This window comes from Podarcis tiliguerta (assembly GCF_965153285.1).
Source record: "Podarcis tiliguerta genome assembly, chromosome: 13".
Taxonomy (NCBI): Eukaryota; Metazoa; Chordata; class Lepidosauria; order Squamata; family Lacertidae; genus Podarcis; species Podarcis tiliguerta.
This window is the reverse complement of record NC_139546.1, coordinates 54,005,705-54,022,166: the sequence shown is the minus strand read 5'-3', so window position 1 is coordinate 54,022,166 and position 16,462 is coordinate 54,005,705. Positions and strand designations below refer to the sequence as shown.

The window sequence follows — 16,462 nt, the reverse complement described above, 5'->3', positions numbered from 1 at the left end:
CCAGATGGGTGGGGTATAAATTTAACAACAACAACACAATTATTATTATTAGTAGTAGTAGGTGCCGGGTGGCGCTGTGGTCTAAACCACTGAGCATCTTGCACTTGCTGATCAGAAGGTCAGCGGTTCAAATCCCTGCAATGGGGTGAGCTCCCTTCACGCTGTCCCAGCTCCTGCCAACCTAGCAGTTTGAAAGCACATATAAGTGCAAGTAGATAAATAGGTACCACTGTGGCGGGAAGGTAAATGGCATTTCCGTGCACTCTGGTTTCCACCACGGTGTTCCATTGCGCCAGAAGCAGTTTAGTCATCCTGGCTATCTGTGGACAAACGCCGGCTCCCTCAGCCTGAAAGCGAGATGAGCGCCGCAACCCCATAGTCAACTGACTTAACTGCCATGGGGTCCTTTACCTTTACCTTAGTAGTAGTATTAAAATCCATTCTCTTTTTTATAAGTATTTTTTATTAGATTTTACAAATAAAATGTCTTTGGTCTTCTCATATCATAAATATGCATGCAATCCAAATCTACTCCAAATCTATTATCGTGACCTTCCAGGTCTAAAATATCTGTACTTTTCAATGTTATCCATTCCTTTAGCCAGCAGAGATAGGATGCCTCATAATATAATTTTAAATCTGGCTTCCCTTCTCAGTCATGAAGATCACTGGGCAACCTTGAGGACCAGGCACTACATCACAACATTGACATTGGATTAGATGACCCTCAGCGTCCCTTCCAACACTACAATCTTATAATTCTATTACATTCCCTGCTGCAAGTTATTGATGGGAAGTGAAACTTTCATTCCAGGTGAAGCTTTTTCCACATTTCAAGCACTATTAGGGTGTCTCCGTCATATGAATTCTTTGATGAGAAGTGAGTGTTTGCTTCAAGGTGAAGCTCTTTCCGCACTCTTGGCATTGAAATGGTTTCCCCCCACTGTGAATTCTCTGATGTCACAGAAGCGCTCTTCTTGCAGGAAGGCCCAATGTGCATTCTAAGGATAGTTTCTGCCCTTTATTAATTATTTGGTGGGAAGTGAGACTTTCCTCTTTCCACATTCCAGGCACTTAAATGGTTTCATCCCAAAGGGATTTCTTTTATCAGAAGTAGAATGGGAGCTCTGAGTGAAGTTCGCTCCACTCTCTGAATATTCATATGGCTTCCTCATGTAGATTTTTTCATGGTTTCCTTTGCTCTCAATTTCCAATTTATCACCAGCTGCAATGAAATGAGAGATGAATCAGAGCATCAGGAAGATATGAAGCTGCCAATTATTGAAAAATGCTCATTAACGCTTGTGAGAGGAAGAACTGAGAGGAGTTAGATCAGAGGGTGTTACTTCAGGGCTCATCCCTATTTTCTGGCATGGATTTTGTTTGGCCCAGCTATGAAATCTGCTCCACCTCTTATGCCAGCCATCTTTTTGGGTCAACCGGAAACACACAGCCAAAATAAAAAAATCTGCCAGAAGCTACTTCCATTTCCCTAACCACTCTGAAGCCCACAGTTCGGACCAGCCTGATCCTTGTTTAAAAAGGCGTAACTGGAGGAAGCATATTCACAACAAATCAGTAGATGGCCCTCCATGCAAAGTGAGTCCGTTTGGTTTATTGTGTTTAGCAAACAGCCTTTACAAACATCCATGCAAAGTGTGCTGTGGGGGGGATTTGAATCCCTGGGGCCGAAGGTGTGCTGTTGAGCGCTATCAAAATCTGGGAGCTTCATCACATAGAGATTTATGTATGGAATTTCAAAATGTATATTATGGTCGAACAGGGTCTTAGAGGTTACTGACTATAACTGCTTCCCAAAGCTCTAGCAGAGTTTCCCTGGCGGCAGACGACAGAACTGCAGACACACTCAAATGCACAGTGAAGAATTACTTTATGCAAACATTTTCAGCTACTACAAGCATGTTAGTTGCTACTATTTACAAAACTATTTACAGTTCTTCTCCTTCATTGGCATGGTATACTTTTAATCTTATGATAAACAGTCCTGATACTGCAAACTCATAGTATCAACGTATGTGTGCTCTCCTCCTGCCTCAAATTGCAAACTCATTTGTTGTTGTTTAGCCGTTTAGTCGTGTCTGACTCTTCGCGACCCCCTGGACCAGAGCACGCCAGGCACTCCTGTCTTCTCCTTTCAACTGCATCTCCAGATGACTCCAGTTAAGCTGGCAATCCCACGCATTGAAGAAACTTCTGGAATGCTTTTTAACTTAAAGGAACCTTATCTGCTTCTTTAAAGAATGTATTCCTAACACCCCGTCTCATTTGAACAGAAACAGATACAGGATTATGAAACATATACAAACATATTCACATATCATGTAATACAATTCCCAGCATTGTGACCAGTTCTGCATGTTTTTCAAACGTGACAGCTTTTGTAAAAAATGTCTGCAGCGTTTTGCTTACTTGCACAATACTTCAACGTTATCACATTTTCTTTCACATTCTGATATTTAATTTCAATATGTTTTATTTTGCCTTTAGACTGCTCAGAACCCACCAATGAGATTACTGCTTGATTATCCTCCCCCTCTTGTACTGGATAATTACATTTCACACCTAAGTCGTTGTGGATCTGTACATAATATTTCATTTTGTTACATAGTTCTGCTAATGCACAATACTCAGCTTCTGTTGAGGAAGTAACCACAATTCCCCATTTTCTGGCAAAGTGGAAGGGGAGCCGCTTACACCCGTAAGCGTGTAAGCGGTTGTAAGCAGCTCCTCTCCCACTTTCCTGCTTCCAAGCAACTATGGAGGAGGGAAGGAAGGGGACCATGGATCCTCCGCTAGCGACTGCAGCGGATTCTCTCCTCCCGGGCTCTCTTTGAAGCAGGAAAGTGGGAGGAGAGCAGCTCCTCTCCCACTTTCCTGCTTCAAAGCGGAGGGAATCTGCTGCAGTTGCGAGCAGAGGATCCATGGCTCCCTTCCTTCCCTCCTCCGTGGCTTGCTTTGAAGCAGGGTGCAGGGGGGAAAGAGGGCAGGAAATAGATGCCGGGCAGGAAGACAACTGAGACGGCCAGGCTAATCTCGATGGCCATAGGGGCTGGAAACTTGCATGGGCTGCTTATTTAAAGACGAAAACATGCACCATGTGAAAGAAATCCTCCCAGGTTCCTGGACACAACCCACGCTTGATATTCACACATGGATGGCATTGGCAGCTGGAGGAGCAGCATGGTGAAAGAGCAAGTCCTGGTTTCAAGCTGAAGATCAGCTCTTTGGTGGTGGCCTCAAACAACCCTTTGGCTGCAAGGGGAATTCCCCCCCCCCCTTAATTCAGGACGCTACAGTCTACAGATGCTGTGTCTGCCTGCCCTTTGGCCTGAGCTGTAAAAAGCACCTTCAAGAGGGTGATGGGAGGCGACACAGTCATCTTCCAGATGTGCAAAGAACCACCCTCGCTTCACTAAACGGGACAGCAAGCCTCACACCCAGATCCGCAGCATAAATGGGAACCTAGGAAGCTGCCTTATAGGGAGTCGGATCCACTACTCCATCTAGCTTAGTAATGGCAACACTGGCAGTCTGCCAGAGTTTCAGGCCTGGAGAAGCCGGGGATTGAACGTGTGGTGTTCTGCATGCAAAGCCACTGAGTTTACAGCTGTTCCCTTTAAAAACAAACTAAGATTGTAGTCCTCATGGTTATGAAGAAAGGGCTAATTTAAACAGGAACAGAGGGACCTTCCCTGTTCCAGTCAGGACCCCTGAGCCCACTGAGCTCAGTTTTGTCTTCGTAGATGGGCAGAGGCTCGCCGGGGTTTCAGGAGAGACACCCTCAGCCCTGTCCAGAGAAGCTTTCAAGGACTGAACTTGAGATCTTCTCCATGCTCTCCCCATTGAGCTATGATGGCTCCCTCCCTTCTCCTCCCCTGCCCCTCTGCAGGAGGCCTATCTCAGCTTGTCATTATAAGGTATACATGTCAAGGGCTTTGAGATGCATATAAAGTCAGGCTCAGCATTATTAACTGGCCGCCCGCTTTGCTGCTTTAAATAGTTTAGTACAACATTTGATTCAAAATATTTTTTTTCGTGTTTTCCTCCTCTAAAAACTAGGTGCGCCTTATGGAGCGAAAAATACAGTACATAATAAAAACAAAAATTAAGCATACCAATATTCTCCTCCCACAAAGAGACTTAAAAGGGTAACATTTAATTGGCCAAAGGCCTGATTGTTAAGTTGTACTTACTTAAACACACTTCCAAACTCTCAGCCAATCAACAGCCCCTCCCCCCAGCTAATATTACCTTAAATCTATTATAACATATTAGTTGATTTACTATTATTACATAAATTACTTTGCTAGAGGAGTGTACAACTTTAAATACAAACACCAGACATGCACAAACAATTTTTAAGAGTCTCATGGGAGAGCCAGTGTAGTATATTGCCTAGAGCAGGGATGTCCAACAGGTCGATCGCGAGGTTTTGGTTGATCGTTGTTGATCGCTACCTTGCCCTGCCCCGCTGTCATCCTTCGGTGAGCTACTGTTTCTCTTTGACCCCAAAATAATGTAAAAATGTTGCGCCCCCCCCCCAAAAGCCAACCAACTTATGCCTCCCAAACCCCCTAAAAATGGGGCTTTGACCTGAACCCCTAAAAATGGGGGTAGATCACTGCCAGTTTTTTAATCTGTGAGTAGATCGCAGTCTCTTGGAAGTTGGCCACCCCTGGCCTACAGGATTCGACTACACCCTGGGAGACCTGGGTTCAAATCCCTACTTGACCATGAAGCTCACTGGACAGCCTTGGGGAGCCTAACCTACTCACAGTGATTGAAAAGGAGATGAAGAACCATGTAACCCCACAAGAACAGAACAAGAAAGAAGAATCTGATTAAACATCAAGAAGATGCATTGCACTGGTTAGACTAGATGACCCTCAAGATTCCTCCTAAAGCTCCTATTCTATAATTCCAGGATTTCCCCCGCTGTGAGTTCTTTCATGGGAAGTGAGAGTTTGCTTCAAGGTGAAGCTCATTCCGTACTCTTGGCATTGAAATGGTTTCTCCCCAGTGTGAATTCTCTTATGTCGCCATAACTCTTTTCTTGCAGCAAAGCACTTGGTGCATTCCAAGCACTGATATGGTTTCTCCCCTGTATGGATTCTTTGATGAGAAGTAAGACTGTCCTTCCTGGAAAAGCTCTTTCCACATTCCACACACTGGTATGGTTTCTCTCCGCTGTGAATACTCCGATGTCGATGGAAGTATCTGCTTGTAGTGAAGAATTTTCCACATTCCAAGCACTGATATGGTTTTTCACCACTGTGAATCCTCTGATGTAGACGGAAGTATCTGCTTGTAGTGAAGAATTTTCCACATTCCAAGCACTGATACGGTTTCTCCCATGTATGAATTATTCGATGAGAAGTGAGATAAGAGCTGCGACTGAAGCTCTTCCCACATTCCAAACAATGATATGGTTTCTCCCCTGTATGAATTCTTTGATGGGACGTAAGATTGGCCCTCTGACTGAAGCTCTTCCCACATTCCAAGCACTGATATGGTTTCTCCCCAGTGTGAATTCTCTTATGTTGATGAAAGTCACTTCTTGTAGTAAAGCACTTCTCACATTCCAAGCACTGATATGGTTTCTCTCCTGTATGAGTTCTTTGATGGGAAGTAAGACTATTCTTCCGACTGAAACTCTTTCCACACTCCAAACATTGATATGGTTTCTCCCCTGTATGAATTCTTAAATGAGAAGTGAGAGGGCTGCTCTGACTGAAGCTCTTCCCACATTCCAAGCACTGATATGGCTTCTCCCCCGTATGAATTCTTTGATGCGCTTTGAGATGTGAACTGTGATTGAAGCTCTTTCCACATTCCAAGCACTGAAATGGTTTCTCCCCTCTATGAATTCTTTGATGGGAAGCGAGATTGCTGCTGTCACTGAAGTTCTTTCCACATTCCAAACACGGATAGGGTTTCTTCCCAATAGCATTTATTTGATGGGAAGTGGCATAGGAGCTCTGACTGAAGTTTTCCCCACACTCCAAATCTTGATATGGCTTCTCCACTGTGTGGATTTTGTTGTGTTGTCCCTTGTTCTTAATTTCTGATTCATCATCAACTGCAATGAAGAGAGGAACAAATCAGAGCCTAAGAAAGAAATATTTATGGGAAATTCAGATTCAAAAAGCCTGTTCTTGTTTGGGATAAAATTTCTTTGGCTCAATCATCAAACCAACTCCATCTGCAAGGTCAGAAGTCTATTAGAATATGAATTGGATTCTCTGTCTACCAATTACCTAGCGTCCAGGGGAGAATGAAATTGCTGTGTAATGACAGAATTCTAAATGGGTCTGGAAAATATCTCAAAAAAGCTCAAAACTAAGTACTGGTGATTTCAAAAGATTAAAATGAATATAAAGTTCTGAAACTTTGCCTTTAGCTTCAAAGCTACACTGTTCATAAATCTCCATTCTCTGTTTCTTTTTTCTATGTGAAACGGACTGAAAACCGACGGTAACTATATATAAGTGCAGAGAAGCAGAGACAGTCAAAGGAGCAGATCATAATTAGTAAATTATAGCAAAAATAACAATGAATGCCTTTTGATTTTTGATATGTCATAACCAGCAGCTAAGAGACGAAATGTGCAGAATGGCTGGAGAGGTTTGAGAGAGACTGCAGGTGAGACAATGGACACAATCTGTTGGGGAAAAACCTGAGTCAGCAGTAGATGAAGAAAAGTCCACAGCTTTACAACTGTATGAAGGGAAGGAAGGAAGGAAGGAAGGAAGGAAGGAAGGAAGGAAGGAAGAAAGAAAGCTGCTCCTAAGCCAGAAGCTACAGTTAGAAGTGGATATGGAACAACTGATTGTTTCAAAACAATCAGAAAGCCTATCCACATCCTGATCCTTGGGCACAAAAACAGAAGCAGAGGAACAATATTCACAGAAAAAACAGTCCATAGCCTTCCTGCAAGGTGAGCTGTGGGGGTGTGAGAATCCCAGCTGCTCTAGGTGACAGCGCTGGGATCCATCCAAATATGGGAGGATTGTCACGGAGAAATATCTACTGAATTCCAAAACAGATATGATGACCCAAGAGGGAACTTTACCCAGGGAGATCATGGTCCTCCAAGTCTCCTCCATGACTTCCTTATGCAGAGCTCTCTGGGCAGGATCCAGCAACGCCCACTCCTCAGCCGTGAAACGAACAGCGACATCTTCAAAAGAAACTGAGCTCTGAAAGAAAAAGATCCTTCTCTTAGGCAGCATAACGATTATTTCCTGCACGTTGCTCTTTTGCTTCCTGCCTGGGCTGTTTTAATTGGATTGGTCTGCTGCACATTCGGATTATTGGTGCTTATTTCTCCACGTTGTTTTATTCAGATCAATATGTCTGTGCAAGCGTTCCAGTTTGCCAAATGGACGAATCCTTCTCTCCTCTCACCTAAGTTTTGTTCTGGGATGGAAAGACTCTCCAGATGTCCCAAAGACAATTTATAACGAATAATACTAGCGACATTCAGAGTTAAGGTAAAGGGGCTACTCGGTATCCTCAGAGCATAAACCTTCATTAATGGCATTTTCAGCCTTTGTTAAGGGCAGCTTTGACAAAAGCAATGAGGAGGGGAGAGATTTGTTCGGTCTCAGAAATGCCCTCTGTCCACCCCCCCCCCCCAGCCCCTTTCCCCCCAAGGCTCCTTCTTCCTACCTGATCCAGTTCCTCAGCCGCTGCTTCCCCTCCGCCAGGACGAAGAGATGGAGGAGGAGGTCTTGCCGGCATCCTTCTTTCACCTGCGAGAGACAAAGGGAAGTGGGGAGACAGGAGTGCAGGATGCTTCTCTCAGAGGTGCATTTGGGAGATTGTCCCCATTTCATATTTTAGTTCTGCTAAAATATATCTCATCTCCTTTGGCCTCTTCGCCCCAAGTGTCATCCCCAAAACACTGACAGAACCCGCAGATTAGTTTCAGAATCAACCGAATGGAATCAAAAGAAGAAAACTTCCTTCCTCCTTACCCAGCGGCCTCTCTCTGGTGTCCAACGAAGTCCTCTCTGCCTCAGAGGAATCTGGTCCCGTTTCTGCGAACAGATCCTTTTCCTGAAATAGGAACAAGAATTTGTAATAGAGAATGTGGAGATGGGTTTGAAAAGGAATGGCTGGGACAAAAACTTGAGGGGTATCCAATGTCATTCCAAAAAAAGGATGGGATTTAGGGATGTTCTCCCTCCTGTTTGGAGCCCCTTGGGAGCATCCAGAGCAAAGTCTCTCTCACCTGCTTCTTCTCCACCTGCTTCCTCTCCTCCGCCTGACTCAGGAGGAAACCTTCGGCCAGGGCCACTGCCTGGGAACTGGTCTCTGCTCCGCATTCCCTCACCCAGCTCTCCATCTCCGCTGGAAGGACAGCCAGGAACTGCTCCAAGATCACCAGGTCCAGCATCTCAGCTTTCGTGTGCCTTTCTGGCTTCAGCCATTGACGGCAAAGGTGGTGGAGTCGGCTGCAAACCTCACGGGGTCCTTCAGCCTCCTGGTAACAGAACCAGCTGAACTGTTGGCTCTGCACCTCTGAGCGAAAGGGGTCCTCCTCTCCCAGGATCTTCTGCACAGAGCTTTCCCAGAATCCCCCACTGCTCCCAGTTTCCATAGCATGACCTCTCCCAGCTCCAGGGCCAGCTGAGTCTTGCTCATCCATCTTTAGGAAGGAATCCATTTTTTCTTTGACCAAGTTCTGCTTGTCTCATTTAGAGGTGCTGGCAAATACTGTAAAGGAAATATATTGTTCTGTTATGAAATTGGCACACGGTCAGCAGAAGGAGAAGGTCCCCTGAGCAAGTGTGGCTGAGTCTTGCTAGGAACCAGGGCTGGACTGCACCACACGCCAGACTCTGAGCTTTCTTGAAGAAGGAAGAAGGAAGGAGAAGAAGAAGAAATCCTCTCGCCCTCCTAGGGGGAAAGTGCCCAGGCCAAAAGTGGAGGCAAATGAAGGGATTTCTGTCCGATGAATGAGCCTGGTGGCTCCTGCCTCTCGGGGTTTTCAGCCCAGGGATAGAAGCAGAACAGTGATGGAGAAGTGAATCATTTGTTCCAAGTGTGGACACGAGTTTCTATTGAGGGGCCTCATCCTGGGCTCCTCAAGAGTTGCTCTCCCTCCCAGCCCCTTCAGGGCACATTTCTGCTTCTAGCACTTTGCATCTCCCACATCTCCAGACAGACTCCTGGGGTGGGATCCCTTTTTCTTGTTCTGAGGGCCAAATCCTGATCCGGCCAAGCCCCTGAGGGCCACATGCATGAGGCCAAGGTTCCTGTGGGCGGGAAAGTGCTAAAAAGCAAGTAAAGCACAACTCAGTTTCTTTCTGTCACTGCAACTTGTTTTAAATGGTTTTAATGGTGTCCTCTTCCCTAGGAACTTAAGGGGAAGTGTGGGTTATAAAATAATAATAATAATAATAATAATAATAATAATAGTGTTACACAGCTGAACCCCCGCAGAGCCGTAGATGGGTTGCTCTTTGGAAAGCCCTGCGGAGTGGGCTTGCCAAGAGAGAGGGGAAAGGGAGACGGAAAGGGAGCCCCACTTTGAAGCGGAGAAGGAAGCTGTGCTGCGTCCAAAGGATTGAACTCAGAACTGAGTCAAGGAAGGAGAGGGAGGAAAGAGAAACCGAGGGAAGCATTTCACCTCCTCTTCTAGAAAGTGGAACATCTACCTTTGATTTTTAGCAAGGGAAGTTGAAGAGAAGCTGTGCATTTACTTCTTTGTTTTAAGGCCTGAAAGCTCTTTAGGTTTAGTGTCATGAATAAGTTCACGGTTTCCTGAAAGGACACAACTTGACAGATTAGAGAACTGGGCAAAAACAACCAAGATGAACTTTAACAGGGAGAAATGTAAAGTATTGCACTTGGGCAAAAAAAATGAGAGGCACAAATACAAGATGGGTGACACCTGGCTTGAGAGCAGTACATGTGAAAAGGATCTAGGAGTCTTGGTTGACCACAAACTTGACATGAGCCAACAGTGTGACGCGGCAGCTAAAAAAGCCAATGCAATTCTGGGCTGCATCAATAGGAGTATAGCATCTAGATCAAGGGAAGTAATAGTGCCACTGTATTCTGCTCTGGTCAGACCTCACCTGGAGTACTGTGTCCAGTTCTGGGCACCACAGTTCAAGAAGGACACTGACAAACTGGAACGTGTCCAGAGGAGGGCAACCAAAATGGTCAAAGGCCTGGAAACGATGCCTTATGAGGAACGGCTAAGGGAGCTGGGCATGTTTAGCCTGGAGAAGAGGAGGTTAAGGGGGGATATGATAGCCATGTTCAAATATATAAAAGGATGTCACATAGAGGAGGGAGAAAGGTTGTTTTTTGCTGCTCCAGAGAAGCGGACACGGAGCAATGGATCCAAACTACAAGAAAGAAGATTCCACCTAAACATTAGGAAGAACTTCCTGACAGTAAGAGCTGTTTGACAGTGGAATTTGCTGCCAAGGAGTGTGGTGGAGTCTCCTTCTTTGGAGGTCTTTAAGCAGAGGCTTGACAACCATATGTCAGGAGTGCTCTGATGGTGTTTCCTGCTTGGCAGGGGGTTGGACTCGATGGCCCTTGGGGTCTCTTCCAACTCTATGATTCTATGAACTCCTGACCCTTCTTAGTTTTACCAACTTGGTTTTGTAAATAAAACCTTTCTTATCCGTTCAACGTCTCCCTGAGTCTCCAAGCATCTGAGGTTTCCCTCACACAAAATCCAAGAGAGAACCTGTGGTGGTTAAAATATATATATCTCTAGGAGTCATAGAGAGTTGGAGGGTTTGCCTCAAATGGTGGAAGAGTCATGACAGGAAATAAAACCCACAAGAATACAGTGGTCCCTCAGGTTAGAAATACCTTGGGTTACAGATTCTGCTAACCCAGAAGTAAGGTTAAGAAAAGGTTTCTGTGGGGAGAAGGACTCCTGAAGGGAAGAGAGAGCAGAAATGGAGGGAAAAACCTGAGAGGGAATTTCAGTCAGGAGACAAAATGGAGGAAACCCAAACCTGACAGAGAAGCTCAGGCTTTGAATAAAACAGATTCAGTTGGCGGGAAAAAGGGGGACAAGGAAAAAGAGGCTGCGCTGAAGAGAAAACGTCAAATATTGTGAGCCAAAACTCAGGCGGAAGATGCAGAAAGAGGCCCAAAAAGAAATGTCCCTCCGTCTGGAGATGAAGGCAGAGAAGGGAGAAATGAATCCCAAATGCCAGGGGGGAAAACGAGAGGAGAAGAAGAAGAAGCCTTTCTGCTTGGTCTGGAAAGGACTTGGTTGCCCCAAAGGGGAGGAAACGGAAATCGCTTTAGAGACGCTGGTCAAGCGGAGCAGAGCCGGCCGGAGAGAGAGTTATGGGGAGGACTATAAATGCAATTATTATTAATAATAAGAATAATTAATAATAATGGCAGCCAAGGAGGGGCTGAGGGGATTGAGGGATCTGAGGGGACTTGAACCCAGGCCAAGATGGTGAAGAGAGGCCAGAATCTGGCAGGGAAATGGTGGCCGGGAGGCTGAGGCGAAGGAGGCGGAACTATTATTATTATTTTATTATTCATTTAGTTGATTTTCATTTTATGAAATGACAGGAATTAGGGTGCCTTTGGGCTGTTTATCTATTCCCACTTGTGTCTGCCTGAACCCACATTCACACACAGGAATACAGATGCCTTTAATCTGACAATTCTTGCATTTGGAAGCTGCCTAGAGGAGCTCAGAAACTCTGGTGCAGTTTTTAAAAATGTCGGCGCAGATTTTGTTTAAGAGGAGACAGTTCCATCAAGGATGCAAAGACACGTTATACTTCATTTTTCTATCTGCCACCAGAGAAACCAGTTTCTTAGCTTGTGAGCTTTGGATTTTAAAATAATAATAATACTATGCAGACTAGTCCTCTAGTGCCTTTATTTGTTTTCATTCATAGCTGCAGGGACAACGTACAAACACATAAATAAAAATATGTAGGATTCTGGTGAGGCTCCATTCAACACTTTGCTGATCAAATTTATCAAATTAATTTGTTTAATTTGTATACCATCCTATACCCACAGGTCTCAGGGTGCTCACAACATAAAATCACAATATTAAAAACACAAAATATATAATAAAAACAACATAAGCCAATAACCCCCCAAGAGGAGTCTGGGAAGAGAGAGATGTGCAAATACTTTTCGGTAATGACTTAGCCCAGCAGAATAAGTTGCCCAGAGTGGCTGGGGAAACCTACTCAGATGGGTGGGGTATAAATATTATTATTATTATTATTATTATTATTATTATTATTATTATTAATTATTATTATTATTATTAAATGCAGGAACCAGGAGTAGGCCTAAAATTCCCAAGCAACAGGCCTGACTAGCTGAGCCCCAGGCCCCTCAGCCCAGCACAGAGAAAAGAATGCAGAGGGGGAGGGGAGAGGTCCAGGGGTCAAGAACCTCCCAAATATATTGTTTTGTTATATTGGTAAGAATGCAAAATGTAAAGAAAAAAATCTTTAAAAGAAAATATTAAAAAAGAAAAGAAAACAATGCTGAGGAATTATTATTATTGAAGAATTATCATCACCATCATCATTTCCATGCTGCAAAGTACTTAGCAGAGCAAAGGCAGGATTACTTTTAATTATGCGAGGCAGACAAAAAGATTGTTGAAAGTCCAGATCTTTCAAAAGAAGATTGACTACATACCCTCCGACATTTCTCTAATGAATACAGGACCCTCCTATTCCATTATTATTATTATTCTACTATTTATACCCCACCCACCTGACTGGGTTCCCCCAGCCACTCTGGGAGGCTTCCAACATATAAATAAACCTTTAGAAACTTCCGTCCTCCCATGGCTCTGGGGTCAGAGAACTGTAGGTTTGGAAGGGGCTCCTGAGGGTCATCCAGCCCAACCCGCTGCCATGCAGGAATCTCAACTCAAGCATCCCAGAGAGTCTTCCCAAGGGATCCTGCTCCTCTTCCCAGCAGGACTTCTCAGCAGGGCTTTCTGTTCAGTCCTAAAGATCCCCTGAACACCGGAGCGGCTGCATGTCTGAATGGGCACACGAGTGTCAGCCTGGAGTCCGGATATCTCCCTTGTCTGATTCATTGGGGGGGGGGGGAGCTCCACTCTAACTGAGGAGCTCAGCATCGGAGCAGGAGAGGAGCCCTGCAGATTCCCTCCTTCTGTTCCCCCTGGGGCCTGAATGGGAAGCCCCCCAGCCGGACTGGGGCGCCAGAGCCCCTCTCTCCCCCTGCGCTCCTTCCAGCAACTGGGATTCAGCAGCATCGCTGGGGAGACAAGAAGCCAAGCAGAGCCTCTCCTCCTCCTCCTCCCTGCCCTGGTCCCAGCCTGGCCTAAAGTGGCAGGGAGTTCCATAGGCTTGACTCTGCACTGCACCAAGAAGCGCTTTCTCTTCTCTGCCCTCCATCTTCCCACAGACTTTCTTTCTTTATTGGTCAGGTTTTGCTTTTTATTTTTTGCATATATTTTAAGTCCGAATGTTTCTGCTGGGCTGCATCTCCTGCTGGTGATCAATGCCTTGAACTGGGTTTCTTTGCAGCCCCCCCTCCCAGGGCCAAGGAAGAAGAGCTGCGGGAAGAAGGCCCTCCCTGCCCCCCCCCCTGCAGCCCTGGGACCCCCCCCCCTCGCCCCATTGCACCCTTTGCAAGAAGAGCAGAGACCCACCGGATTCCCAAGAGATCACCGATGCAGGTGCGGAGGAGAGGCGCTTGGCCGAGAATGGCTCCCCCCCCCCCCCCGGCCTGGATCTCCTCTCTCCTCTCTAGGAATCCAGCTTAGTGCCTTTTAACCCTTTGCATGCCAGCGCAGCCCCGCTATGCGTCAGGGAGAAAAACTGCGCTCTCTCTCTCTCTCTCTCTCTCTCTCTCTCTCTCTGCGCTTTCTCCAGGCCAGGCAGAATTCTGACCAATTCTCACTCGCCTTCCTCTAAACCAGACATCCCCATAGGAAAGTCGGCCACCCCCCTTGGTCATTTCGCCGGCTCTACAATTTGTAACTCTACAAATATCCTGGACTGGAGACTGTGCCCCAAATGCAGCCACACCATAGATTTCTGTTTGCAGTTTTATTTCCCACTCCTTTCCTAACGATCCCTGGGGTGAAGTTTGTCTTTTTTCACAGCCGCCACACACTGGGTCTACGGCTTCATTGAGCTGCCTGCTACAACCCCCAAGGGCTCCCTCCTGGTCCATCTCCACCAGTCCAGATTCCAGGAGTGAGTATGTGAAGTTAAGAGCTTTGCGTAATGGGTCCTTGTCACCCTAGAAAAAGTGACAAGTCGGGTGCCACAGGGTTCTGTCCTGGGACCAATGTTGTTCAAAGTGTTTATAAATGATGCGGATGAAGGAATTTAGGCGATGCTCAACAAATTTGCAGATGACACCAAACTGGGAGGGACAGCTCATGCCATAGAAAACAGAATCACAATTCAAAACGATCATAGCTGACAATTCTTAACCTGAGGTAATATTTCTGGGTTAGTGGAGTCTATAACCTGAAGCGTATGTAACCTGAAGCGTTTGTAACCCAAGCTACCGCTGTATAACAGAAAAGCACCAGAGTGTAGTGTATGCAGGTGTGGGTGGCACACTTAGGGAAGAATAAGTATATTCTAATTTTTCTGGGTGTTTTCTCAAGGTACTTCTAAAAGAGAAAAGTGAAGCAGTGGAGATGTTCAGAAAATACGACAATGGAGGTGAGTTTACCTCGAGCCACGTGAGAACCCTCCTGGAAGAGGAAGGGGAGGTGTGTGAGCGCAGCGTGCAACAAAACTTAATCAGGAGGGAGAGTTTCAGTCTCTTATGGAGATGACTAGGTGCGTGCTGAGGGACTCTGGACTCGGACACTTGTCCAGCAGGACATCGAAGGGTGTTTGTCTTATCCATTGTCTCCAGACTCACACCTTCAACCTTCAAACATATTACTTAACGCAGTGGTTTTCAATCAGCGTGCCGTGGCACCCTGGGGTGCCTGGAGTGATGCTCAGGGGTGCTGCAGGCAACTCTGGCCTCTGGCCTTCTTTTGTTCCCTCCCTCCTCTGATGCCCTCACGGCCTAGGACCCTCATACCTACGGGACCGCCTCTCCCGGTATGCCCCATGGAGGACCTTAAGGTCCACAAATAGCAACACCCTAGTGGTCCCAGGCCCTAAGGAAGTTAGATTAGCCTCAACCAGAGCCAGGGCCTTCTCAACTCTGGCTCCGGCCTGGTGGAACGCTCTGCCTCATGAGACCAGGGCCCTGCGGGATCTGATTTCTTTCCGCAGGGCCTGTAAGACAGAGTTGTTCCGCCTGGCCTTTGGCTTGGAGCCAATTTGATTCCCTCCTCTCTTTCTTTTTTCTTTTCCTTTCTCCTCCTGCGATGAGGCTACATTTTAAAATTTTAATGTTTCAATATTTTAATGTTGTATTTTAATCTTGTTTTTTAAGTTGTAATCATTCAACTTGTTTTTATTCTTGCTTGTTAGCCGCCCTGAGCCCGGCCTTCGCTGGGGTGGGCGGGGTATAAATTATTATTATTATTATTATTATTATTATTATTATTATTATTATTATTATCTCTGCCTGCCAAAGCCTGGCATGGCTGTTTGTTGCAGCAGCCTTGGTCACCAGCTCCCCTGGCAAATGGTGCCTCTGGGGCAGGCCAGGGGGTGCTGGTTAGCAGGAGCTGAAGCGGGTTCGGAGGAAGCAAGCAAGCGGGCGAGGGAGCCCAGCCAGCCCATCTGCCAGCCCTTGCTGGTAGGAATGGACAGACAAGTCCCAGGCCCCTGTGGGGCAGCCTGAGAAGACACCTCTCTTTGGGGCAGCTCAGAGACCAGGGCAGCAGCAACGGCTGTCCAGAGGACTCCCAAGGAGGAGGGAGAGGAGAGGAGGCCGAGGGAACACTGCACTGTAATAAACAAAAATCTGCCCTTATGGGGGACACAAGAGCCTTTATAGAGTCCGTGCAGGTTCTCTACCAGTCGGAGAAAATAACAGAGACCAACCAGAGAATATGGAGAAGCAAAGCAGTTGGTAAGCCTGATCTTTATTGATCTGCTGCAACAGGGTGCTCGCCCCTGAGGAGGACCCCCAACCAAGGCCTGCCTGCCCTTATACAGACATTTTAAATTCCCTGCCCTGGAGCTCAAGACCGCCCCTCCATACATCATACATACATCACAGAAGGGGTGTAACCCAAGATCACCCCCCACAAACATCATGCCTACATCATAGAAAAGGCAGTCTGCAACAGATATTTGAATGTTGTTGTTTTTCCTGTCTGCCAGGTTATCTGATGATGCCTTATCTGATTGCCTTTCCTAGTAGTCTGGCCATTCCTTTGAGATGGTGATTTCCCAATTCCTGAGACAATGGGAAGGTTCCCTTGCCCCCTCCCTCCTTGCCCAGAAAACATTTGGTCAGTTTGGGAGCCAAAATGGTTTCAGGGCGGTCCTCCTGTGCTGCTCCA

General features: G+C 46.2%; 2 protein-coding genes across 2 annotated transcripts in view; both read right to left on the bottom strand.

Moving 5' to 3' along the window:
- The window catches only part of LOC310662889 (uncharacterized protein), a 30,280-nt gene extending 16,569 nt beyond the window's left edge, over nt 1–13,711 (bottom strand). Inside the window, exon 1 of the mRNA XM_083410198.1 lies at nt 13,679–13,711. The gene's annotated coding sequence lies outside the window, so the exon portion shown is untranslated. The remainder of the gene's footprint in view (nt 1–13,678) is intronic.
- Nucleotides 4,162–7,341, bottom strand: LOC310663010 (uncharacterized protein). Its single transcript, XM_083410518.1, has 2 exons — nt 7,094–7,341; nt 4,162–6,100 (listed from the first exon to the last, which is right to left on the bottom strand). The coding sequence occupies exons 1-2, from the start codon at nt 7,251–7,253 to the stop codon at nt 4,929–4,931; spliced, it is 1,332 nt and encodes a 443-aa protein (XP_083266644.1). The 5' UTR covers nt 7,254–7,341; the 3' UTR covers nt 4,162–4,928.
- Nucleotides 13,712–16,462: the final 2,751 nt, after the last annotated feature.